Here is a 12,509-nt window from a genome sequence, read left to right as displayed (position 1 = left end):
ATAATCATGGACTAAAACATTAATTTGGAATTATAGTGAATTCAGACAAGAACATTTTGGACTATATTAGTGTGATACATCAAAAGCTGTTAGCAAATAGCAATAGTCCAGGCCATTGGTACATTCGAGACTACAGAACATCAACACATTCAGTATTGGAATTTTTTGGGAACACTAATAAATTCAATTGAAACTTCATGCATCTGGACTTGTGACACAACTTTTAGGAATATTTGGGTTTTAATTCACAATACCTTAAGTTCCATTTAAATTTTCACTTTGTTTTGAAGGGAAATACATTATTTGTTGAATTTTACAAAACTTCTTTGCTTTTGCTCTTTTCTGTTGCTTCAAGACCACAGAGTTGTAACAACATCATGGTCATTTTATTAGTATAGAGCCTCAAAATTTTGAAATTTTGCAGGCATCCTATTCAGTAAATTTCCACTTTCATTATCTATCATAAACATATCATGATATACATTTCTCAGCACTATAAACACCCTGGATTTAAAACAAGCACACAAAGTTGTGGTGCTTTACCACTGGATATTGTGTAATCAATAATCATTAGGAAAATATTTTAATGACACTTTAAAGCTTATGGTCTACCGATACTTTAAAAAAATGTATACCCCATGAATTTTAATTGATTTACTGTACTTCTGACACAAATTTCCAGAGTCTGTTGGAATAAGGACATTTACATTGTTTTCTGATTTGCTGATGTGTATCACTGTTTATTATATTGTCAAAAAGGTAACATTTTATCATCTCCACTAACACTTTGTCAATTTACAATGGTGTAACTTACCATAAATTATAAATATGAACTACATTTCATAAATTTTAGTCAAGTGAACTAATTTTATCTTACTTGAAAGGAACTTTTTTTTAAAGTAAAAAGTGTTTGATTTGGTCATGACTGATTTTTAACATAAAACATCAAGACTATTAAAAAAAATTATATTTACAAGTATGAACAACTTCATGGCAACATGATATAGAGATAAAACAAAACATTCAAATGTTCAATACAACTAATCAGCACATACAAGACTATTTGTTGAAATGACTAAATTATTTAAGTTAAAAATCCCAATATAATCACTATGTTGAACTTCCACCACCTGCTTGCTTTGTATTTTGTTTAATTATTTCTTTGACTAGTCTATTATGTCAACCAAATCCTCTAATTTCAAGGAGACTGATAAATTATAAAATTCCAGAGAGGTCCGAGGTCTTTTTGAGTTCCTAATGACTACTCACAGCTACAGCTGCTGGTGTGTGCAGATGGATGATGCATCTAATGTCAGGTCTGAACTGATGGATGGCTGAGTGAAGCATGAAGCCTGCCTTGTTGACCCCCAAGGTGGTGGACCCAGGGTCAACCACCTCCCCCTGCATGTCAACCTTCACTAGGGATGAGGCTGTGATTTCAGAGTAAAACAGACCAAACGGGTTTATCAGGAAGTGCTCCAGTTCCTGGTTTATTCGAGCCTGTAAAAGAGATGAAATGTCCTTCATAAATTCTACACATAAAACAAGAGATAAAACAAGAGACCCAAATGGGGCTGACACTGCTCATCTGGCCAATATCTACCTAATAGCTAAATGCATGAGCAGTTAGTCAAAAAATATGGGTCAATAGGATCCTTTCTACAGAAAATATTTCCAATGTTGCTGACTGCATAATTATGAAAACAAATGCTCTCAGGTTCTCTACACCTTCTTCATGTGTCCATTACTGAAAGGCTTCTTTGTCAGGATGCTTTTTATCAAAGTTGGTCAAATGTTGTTGAGCACTCGAGATCAAGTTGTGTAAATGTTTTTCTACATTTAGAAATCGTGGCTATACTTAATGGCTAATCAGCATCACTTGTCCAAACTTGAAAGCCCTCTAAGCCAAGATGCCATTCTGTCAAATGTGGTCAAACCAAATTCCGATAAGCAGTTTTTTTTATTAGTCATTTAAAGGTTTATCTATTTTTAGTAATGGCTGCAGTATCTGATGGCAGACAGTCATCATTTTGAATTTGAAAAACCTTTATGCATGATGCTTTCCATTAAATTCTGACGAGTAGTTTTCAAGTTGATGCCTTAATGCTCCCCTACAAAGTTGTATGTAAACTGGTTGAGAAGTTTTTTTAATAAGTTGTAAATAACAAAAGTGAAAAGATGAAACAAAATGGAAAAAGGACCTCATGTTGTCCCACCTACAAACCATGTCATGATAAACATAAACCATATCTGATATGCAAAAACCTTTAAACACACAATAATTGTAACTGGCTTGGTTGTTAATTGTAAAGTGGATTTCTATTGGTCAAAACATGAGAATATAACCTAAATCAATTGCCAAAATTTTCATATTACCTACACGAATAACTACTTTTCCTTTTTTTTCCATATCACCTCATTAATGTCCACAAATCTCGTTCAAAAGTTTACTTGTATGGCAACCTGATGATAAATGTGTAATGACCAAATCTTACCGAACTTAGATCAGAAACAAAGGTGTTAGAGTAGTGACATGCTTAAACAATCAGATCAGTTCTCTGGAGTGGTAACAAGCTCAGCCAATCAAATGAAAGATTATCTTATTAATATGCATGGATCAAGTTTAATATTAAACGCTTCCAAGACCTTGATGATAGAAGCTAATATTACAAGTTCAATCAAAATCTGACAAGAAATACAGCTTCTGGTGAGGTAACAAGCCCAGCCAATCGATAGGTCACCTCATTTAAAAGTGTTATCATGCTCATTATCAAACTTGTACAAATCCTTATGATTCAAGCCATATTCTAAGTTTGGTCAAAACTGGATCAGAAATATTGTTTCCAAACTGGTAGCAAGCTAAGCAAATGAGATGCAGGACATGCATTAACATGCTTCAACCTTGCCGATTATTAAGCTCATCGGAGAACTTGGCAATTTAAGCCCACATTCCATATTTGATCAAAATCCAATCAGAAATATATTCTCCAAATATTAACAAGCTCAGAAAATCAGACAAAAGGTCAACGTATCAGTACATGTGGCTCTAGCTCAGTACTGAAGCCACAGAATATTTTGATGATATAAGCCTATGTTTAAAATCTGAGCAAAATTTTATCAGAATTGTGGCTTCCATAGTGGTACCAAGTTCAGTCAGATGCAAGATTACATCAACAATATGCACAGATGCATTCATTGTCCAAGATCTTGATGATATATGACCATATTTCATGTTTGATAAAAATCAGATCACAAATATGGCCTTCAGGGTGGCAACATACAATGCAAAATAAATGCCATGCTAAACAAGACTAAAATTTTCGCACTAGATCAATCTATGGTGTATCCATTCACACCCTGTATCCATTCACACCCTACAGACACACACATGGATACAAAAATGATCCCTATGTCAGGAAGCTAATGCATGCAAAAGAAATAGTGCTGGCAAAATTTCATTAATCAAATTCTGCAGTAATGCCACTGCTGCTTGCAAGTTCCGAATGCAAAGAGGTATTAAGTGCAAAGAGGTATTGAGCGTAAATTCAAATTACACAAAATTCCAGAATAATATGGCATTGCACTCATTTTATGTTGCAACTGAAAGTTCACCTTAAATCACAACATACTGCAAAGTATAATAAAAGCAGACTTTCTCTAGCACTAATCAACCCTAAATCAAAATGATGGGCTGTAATTTACACTAATGTGGTTGTAGATTCCATGGGTCCATCCATTCAAGTCAATAACTCTGTAACAGGCTGCTACTTTGCATCGAAGCTGTTTCTCCACTTTGGAAAAGCTCATGCCATCCACACCTTTTATGTCTGAGATAGGAATTGCTGGGCAAGCTGAAATGAATAAATCTGATTTGAAGAAAGAATTTCAATACATCTAAATGATATTGACACCTGAAATTATAGCGAGAGACCACTGATCTTTTTATAAGCCCATGATCCCATTTACTTCTATAATGTGGTTAAAAAAAAAATGATATTTTAGTAAAGAAGCCATTTTTGTTATTTCAAACAGTTACCATGAGCACTGCCATACCCTAAGTGCAAACCATTCAAAAAGTTCATGCCAGTTTTTTTATGTAGAACTTATGTTATTGTATAGAAACCCATTTTCCTTCTTTCATTCAATGACTCTGTCATAGAGTTTATAGTGATTTCTAGCACTGGGGCATCATGAAGAATTAGTGTTCTTCTGTGAAAACCATATTATTGTTCTTAAAGTCAATGAGTTTGACCTCTAACCTTATGAGAAAAACATCAATAGATTCCTGCCTTACGGAAAAAAAATCATGCCATCAAAAATGGTTGGTAACATTTTTTAATGGAAAATTTAAGTTAATGTAAAAAAGGCAATTTTCTTCCTCGAGTCAATGTGACCATTAACCTTTGGAATCCACAATCAATAGGGTTCTTTGCCCCAATTGTAAGCCCTCCACATAGTTTAGTAATTGTAGATTACGGAAAATGAGTTATTGTGCGAAAACCAGTTTTCTTCTTTCCTTCACAATAACCCTGCCTTCTGAAATTTTGACCCTGAAATGAATAGGTTTGTTCTTTACACAAAGTACAAACTATATACAAAGTCTGGTAACAGCAGATGGAAGAGAACTACCAGTTATTTTGCAAACACAATACTGTTAACCAACAGATGGAAAGACATACAACATCCTAACTTAATACACTCTGCCTTATAACCTGCATGTCAAAATGAGCCATTTAAAGGACCTTAAGAGTTCAGTAATTCCAAGTGTAATTAGTCTGACTTTCTTTTTCAATGTTTTGTAAAAAAAATTATAAACATGTTGAATATCTATAAAGAAACATACCAATTTGGGTTTAAAGAATCATTTAACAAAAAGAACCTTAAGTATACTTCAATTACAAAAATGATTACATGGGCATGACCTTACATCAAAAGCAGAAATGATTTCACCCAGATAAGAATGGTGGGTATCTCAAGATCAATAATGCTGAGTGTTCAATTTGTTACAAATAGTTTCAATTTTCAACATTTTATTTACCTCATCAAGAATGTTGAGACCCGATTTTTCAACACCAAAATTTAGCCAATTAGCGTAACCAGATTTTGTGTCCAGATTTTTTGGCCCTCAGATCTAAGGAAACCGGTCTGAACTGCACACAGACAGGTGAATCTTTGCAAAAAGTGGGATAAGTTGGGGATTTCAAGTAATTAGTGACCAGGACACAAAAATGATGGGTCCAATAAGCAAAAAAAGAAACAAAACAAACTCCAACTTATACTCTTCTGCACATGCATGAGTGAAATAGCCAATGAAAAACTATGTTTCTAACATGACTAGGCATTTATCTAAACGGAAATCTCTTGGAAGAAGATTTATCTGGATATCTTCAGAAGTAGCCCCCAAAATGTCTTTCCTTCTTGTATTTCTGGTGAAAATGACAAAAAAATCTCCTGGGGTTAATGAATTAAAGACATTTGTGAAGTTTTGCCAAGTTACATTCATAAGAGCTACAGTTATTTGACAGAAATCATTTTCCTATTGTAAAATAACATTGTCTTTTTTATAATTTTAAACTTGACAGTATTAGGCTTATTTATAACCAGGTAAACTCGACTGTAGCACTTGGTACAGGTACACAGCAAAAAATAAGACTGGTGGATGAGCAGAACACAAAGGAATGCATTATATGCTGCACCAATGGCAGGTACATAAACAAAACTGGAGGTTACATAGGTGTATTTTCCTGAAAATCACTTACATCCACCTGAAAGTGCTCCTTTGTTGACTTTTACATGGGGTGCCAGGAGATCTGTGATCTGCTGCAGGGCAATGACACTGGCAGGGTAGTTTCCCGCTTGTATCTGCTCATTTATGATTTCTTCCAGTTCCCTACGAAAAGCCTCACTGTTAAGGATGAGCGAAACACGCCCTCGGTCTTCCATTTGCTTCACGTCTTCTTTAATATCTGCTGGCCGACGCATCTGCCGAACATACTCTGGGTCATCAGGGTCTGACACGATAATAAAAAAATTAACATTACATGCAGGATCTCAAAATTGTGTAAATGACAAACTGACATTTTCACTTTATTTCATTTTCTCGAATCCAATAACCTAATCAATATACTGTAAATTACCTGTTATTTATTTTCAAAGACATTAATTTTCTTGGTTTTATGAAAAATGGCATTATTGTCAGCACTTAAATAATTTAAGAAGTGAGAAAGGGTTCCAATTTTTTTCATTCATTCAGGATTTGTAGAATCCACAAATTCCATGAAAACTGGAACCCTACAAAAGATGGTGAATTCACAGTATGTAAGGGTTCAAAATGTGAATTCATGGCATATTAGCTAAGATTTAGAAGTGAATTAACAATACACAAGCCAAGGCTCAAAGATGAATTCACAATACACAAGCCAAGGTTCAAAGATGAATTTAAAATATACAAGCCATGGTTTGGAAGTGAAAGTACAATATACAAGCCAAGATTCAGAAGTAAATTCACTATACACCACTCCCTCGATAACTCGCGCCCAGATAACTCGCGATTCCACTTATAACGCAGTGTCCGGAGTGGCTCCTGTTTTTTTTTCTCAAGGAAAATATATTTTAAATATCTTTAAAAGATGCTGAATGTGAAAAAATTACGATAAGAATTGGTAAATTAAACCTTGATATATCGCTCGTTTTATTGAAAATGGCGATTAATGCCCGTAAAGATAGAACCCATATTGTGAAATTTCTAAATTAGATATATATCATGCAAGTTTTTTCTTAATGAAAAATAGTTGTTAATACGCTGTAAATAAACAGCCTAGTGAAATAGCAATCAATGAAAACTGGTAAATGCTAACAGGTGACAACAGAGATTGAAATCAACACCAATTAAATTTCTTGCTATGTGAAAGTTACGTTCTAATCCTTAATTCCGTTTCAGTGTAAACATCATAATTGCAACATATTCTGTTCTATGAAAACATGAAAAGAGTCAATCAACCATCATATCGAAACCCATGAGTACTTCTGTGAGAACATAATTACATGCCGGCTTTTTTTGATCAACAACTTGAGGAAGTGTTTGTTGCATTAAAAAAAAAATCAATTAAAATAGACCTGTGTTGTTTTGTCACTTTGAATATGTCTTTTGTATCAAATCAAAAAAGGGAGGTACAAAGAAAACATTCAAAGGCATGCAAATCTGAGCATAAGTTCTTGTTGTCACTAACGTTATCAAAATTCATTTTATTTTACCAATCGAAAATGGTTTCACATTTTTATATGGTGGCTGGAGACCCAAATTGTTGACATGTAAAGATCATACAGTTGAGAAATCTGGGGGATTTTGCTCGGCGGCAGAGAAATCAAGGAGTAACACACAAAAAATTAACTTATTTTTTCAAAATGTGAAGTTATATTTGTCAAGCGTGTCAAAAACGGCAAGTATTATCATGTTCAAATTTGCATTCTTTTAAATTTGTAGACCCATTAAATTCATATTGGTAATGATTAACCCTTATGATTTTTTTTCATTTTACTTCTACCACAATCAAATCTATCTATTGTTCAATCAACAATGTTTCTCGAAAAGAGTGTCGATCTTTTGTATTAAAAAAACCCGTCTAATTTGGATCAAACAATAAAATTAGAATGTATCCAATTCAACACACAAATTAGTGACGTAGTGCACAATGTGTGAAGTGGTACACGTGTTAAGCTAATGGAAACCATGTGGAATAATGTTTTTGATGATCTCCTCAATATACCGTAATTTATCCAGAAATTAATGTTGCTCTATGAGGAAAAAATAAACAAAGTACACTGTTATGAAGAGATATTTATTCACAGTTAATCTCAGCATGATTATAAATTGAGTATTCAACACTATAACCTGCCAACCCACCTGCCCCCCTTTTGCCTTTACGCCGATCCCTTTACTGGTTTTGGCTTTTTTTTTATAGATCCCTTGATATCTCACGCCTCATTTATAGTGCCATCGATGTTTTTGGACCCCGATGTGGTAAAGTTATCAAGGGAGAGGTGTATATAAACCAAGGTTTAAAAGTGATTGCACATTATGTAAGCTGAGGGTCACAAGTGAGCTCACCGTGTATAGCCTGAGGGTGAAACTTTTTGTTCCTTCACACCACATCTGAGGTTATTTTACATGAAAATACATTAGGCAGTGTTTATTCTAATTATTTAAAGAAATTAAATTTGGTTTTGGATTCCTTTGCTTTTTAAATCATAGCAACACAAGTATATTATTTAGTACAGAAATAATTGGAGTTAAGTGCCTTGTCCAAGCATGCAGTACCACAGTATCTGACCCAGGCCCATCCAATTGAGGATTCAAACCCACAACCTTTAGGTTACCAGTCCAGTAAGCTAAAAAGAAGCTGTAAAAGTAAACAAGGGATTCACAGACTGTTGCATCTGACCCTGTGCACAGTGCTGTAATGTACCATTACAGCATGCAACTTGCAAAAACTTCAAATGATTCTTAAAATAATTAAAACTGGCTGTAATGGACTGGAATATGTTCATTGCCCATTCATGAATTTCCTAGAAATTTACATTTTTCCATAATCTGAATGGGTTAAAATTGATACCAAACTGCACATCACTTTCTTACATTACGTTTACTGTCACATGAAGCTGACCATCTGTGCCTTGCAATTCACAGAGGCTTTTAAACCAATTGAGCTAATTAGCAAAATTAAACATTATACAACCAAGAAAAGTATATAAATAGTAAAAGCACCTGGTCTATATGAACAGAATTTATTCACATTTTAAAAATAAAAAAATTATGAATCAGAAAAGTCCTTATTTGGACGTGTGTGTGTATGTATGTATGTATGTATGTATTCTACATTTATAAAAATTATCCCTTTTATTTCAAATGTGGGGAGAATGGCCCCCTACATTTTTCAGCTCTAGAATAGGCCCTGAAGTTGGTCACATGGTATTAACTACTGAACAGTACAGTACATACTGTTAATTGAATTTACAACTATTGCAGGTCCATATCAGATACCAGATGATAACATGTCACATATTTCATACTATGGGACATATCAGATACCAGATGATAACATGTCACATATTTCATACTACTGGGCATATCAGATATATGATGATAACATGGCACATATTTCATACTATGGGACATATCAGATACCAGATGATAACATGTCACATATTTCATACTACTGGGCATATCAGATATATGATGATAACATGGCACATATTTCATACTATGGGACATATCAGATACCAGATGACATGTCACATATTTCATACTACTGGACATATTAGATACCAGATGATAACATGGCACATATTTCATACTACTGGACATATCAGATACCAGATGATAACATGTCACATATTTCATACTTTTGGGCATATCAGATACCAGATGATAACATGTCACATATTTCATACTGTTGGACATATCAGATACCAGATGATAACATGTCACATATTTTATACTACTGGACATATCCGATACCAGATGATAACATGTCACATATTTCATACTACTGGACATGCAGATCAAATGAAGGAAAATAGTGACCAGTCCATATCAAATATGGGGTCCATATCAAATATGGGATTACATGTTGTGCACATTATGTTGCTGAACACAGAGCAAATGAATGAATACAATGACCAGTCATGAACATAGAGCGAATGAAGGAATACAATGACCAGTCATGAACATAGAGCGAATGAATGAATACAATGACCAGTCATGAACATAGAGCAAATGAAGGAATATAATGACCAGTCATGAACATAGAGCGAATGAAGGAATACAATGACCAGTCATGAACATAGAGCGAATGAAGGAATACAATGACCAGTCATGAACATAGAGCGAATGAAGGAATACAATGACCAGTCATAACAGTGGGCGACATAATGTGCATCATGTTGCAGGACATGAAGAGTGAATGAATGAAATGATCATTTTCAATGCTTAATTATATCATAGCAAAATCTACCTTATCAAACACCTCATATTGAGGACATCTCATAAAAACATTATCAAACTTGTTTTGACAAGTGTGCATAAACATTTCACTTCTAAATAGAGGGGCCCATTTCAATAAGGATGACATTTTTCATTCTCAAGTGTCCTTTACGAACAGGTTTCAACACATTTTCTCACTGTGCCTTGCACGTAAGTTATCTAGATCCTGACTATATGCACTTCATCAAACATCAAGTTTTGATAACAACATTAGTTTACATCCTTGAACCTGTATACCGTCATTTTAGGGAGGAAACAGCCTATCCCAGCCCACATAAATTGGCCCTAAACGGAAAAATAAAACAGCCTATCCCAGCCCACATAAATTGGCCCTAAATGGAAAAATAAAAACAACCCACATAAACTGAGCCTAAACAGAAATGAAAATCTGGCTATCACTCATTCAACAACTACCAGTGCAGTTACATATGCATACATATAACAGGAGACTAAATGCTGTAAGCATTCTAATTTCATGACAAGTACAAGGGTAAAGTTAGCTTAAGATGCAATATTTTAACAGTTGGCAATCAAGCTAATATATCCTAGTATACAGACTTCAATCAAAGCAGATCCTTTTTCTTGATACTGCATATGACTGAAAACTGGAAAAGAATCAGTTTACATCATGCACATTGTAATGTTGTAAATATTTGCAAATAAGAAACTTGGGTCAAGTTTCAAAACTCCGAGGCAGTTTTTGAAGCAAGGTGGAAGGAGAAAAGAAGAGAAAAGTGTTGATGTACATGGGTAAAAAGGAGATGGATGTTGTAAGGTACCAGATATATTGTCTCAGGTACCTCAATATACGTGAAATAATCTAAACACCTTGAAATCCTATTGAAAGTATGTATTCCTCCATCAATACATACCAAGGAGCAACTCAGTTGCTTTATTCAAGTTTAACCCTTAAACAGCAAAATTTGCTCTCATACAATAAAGCAGTAAAGATTAAATAAACTGTGCATTTCATTGACAAATCTTGAAGTTAGAACCTGGATTATTTTTTTTTCATGACAGATATTGAATTAACCCTGAAAAGCAGGTCATAGTGACCCAGTTTATGTGTACAACCCACCATTATCCCATGTTGCAACTACAATGCTAAATTGTAGTAGATTTGATGTGCTTCAAAGAGTCAAGAACCACCTGTGTGGTTACGGCGATTGGCAGATTACGGGATGGACCACAAAGTGAATGCTATGAATTGCCAGATACTGGAGTTAGAATTTATCAGTGGTGCTGGTTTCAAAAATAGGTAGCCTCAGGTGACTGCATTCAATAAATGTTACTTGCAGGTTCTTAATCCAACCTATGCTTCACCCATAATAAAGAAAAAATTATTGACATTAAAAACACTGATACTAAGTCACTGTACAAAATGCTCCTTTTCTTCATTATTACATATCTAAAACATGACAGTTTCAAATAAAAGTTGCAGATATGACCTGTAATATGATTCTAAATTTAGTATATTGCATCAGTATATGCTAATTTGAGGTTAACTGGTCTTCTTGCACTGTAAGCTATTAACATAATGCATTTATAATGTCAACAAATAATTCATAACTTTCGTAAAACTTACAAATTATATTCCTGAATAAATTAGCTGTATTAGATGGGACTGATTCATTTTTAAAATGACTCACAGATGTAAAGAGCTTTGGATGGCAGTTGGTGTGACCCTGAAAGCCGATTACTTCAAATTTCAAAGGAAAACAGCACTTTTAGGCCAAGAGCTTTTCCATACTAGAGTTTTAAATTAGAGAAATTAGCTAAGGAATACTGGTTTGACCAGTTTACTTTACTCTGTATGGTTATTTAAGCATTTGTACAAACAGTGGTGATAAGCCTTCAAGGGCATATACAGAGATTAGTCACTCCAGTAATTGAGCATCCATGGACTGTTAAACTGACAGGCAAGAAAAAATGTACGCTCAAAACCCCAGAATTCTGTTTAAATTGTGTAAATCTGTGGTGTGTATGCATTAGTTTGTGTGTATGTGCCTCTAAATCAGTCGTTCCCAATCACCATTTTGTGACTCAAATCAGGGTTGCGAGGATGATTTGAGGGGTCAACAGTTTTTATTTTTAGGGTAGCAAAACTTGCCAAAATGTGGAAACAGGCTAGTGAGGCTCGGAAAAACTATATTTCTGGGTGGCAGTCAAAAATGGTTGGAAACCACTGGTACAGATGGTTCTTCCAACGGTAGACTACAAACTGATAGCTGGTCCTGATGACAGTTTAACAAAATGACATAGCTGTGCAAATTAAATTTTCAAGGTTTACAACATCCTCATTTAGGACTACCAAGACTGTCAGTAAGACATGAAACCTGCCGAGTCTAGTATCATTCATATGTCAAGTTGATTCTGCAAATCCTGATAAACAAAGTCCAAAAAAGGATGAAAACCCAATCTCCACAATTATTATTGCATCATCACTTCACTTAAATTAACTTAAAAC

The 12,509-nt window shown here is 34.4% G+C and overlaps 1 protein-coding gene across 9 annotated transcripts in view; it reads right to left on the bottom strand.

Annotated features, from left to right (window-relative positions):
* The window catches only part of LOC149795652 (alpha-adducin-like), a 160,104-nt gene that overhangs the window by 75,914 nt on the left and 71,681 nt on the right, over window positions 1-12,509 (bottom strand). For all 9 annotated transcript variants that reach the window (XM_089965476.1, XM_089965481.1, XM_089965482.1 and 6 more), the window contains exons 3-5: window positions 5,760-6,011; window positions 3,703-3,851; window positions 1,270-1,500 (exon numbers count right to left, since the gene is read on the bottom strand). In XM_089965476.1, coding sequence (XP_089821602.1) covers window positions 1,270-1,500; window positions 3,703-3,851; window positions 5,760-6,011 — 632 coding nt within the window. The remainder of the gene's footprint in view (window positions 1-1,269; window positions 1,501-3,702; window positions 3,852-5,759; window positions 6,012-12,509) is intronic.

The sequence above is a fragment of the Sinohyriopsis cumingii genome, chromosome 7 (genome assembly GCF_028554795.1).
Source record: "Sinohyriopsis cumingii isolate HCF-2022 chromosome 7, ASM2855479v2, whole genome shotgun sequence".
Taxonomy (NCBI): Eukaryota; Metazoa; Mollusca; class Bivalvia; order Unionida; family Unionidae; genus Sinohyriopsis; species Sinohyriopsis cumingii.
This window is presented reverse-complemented; position numbering and strand designations above follow the sequence as displayed.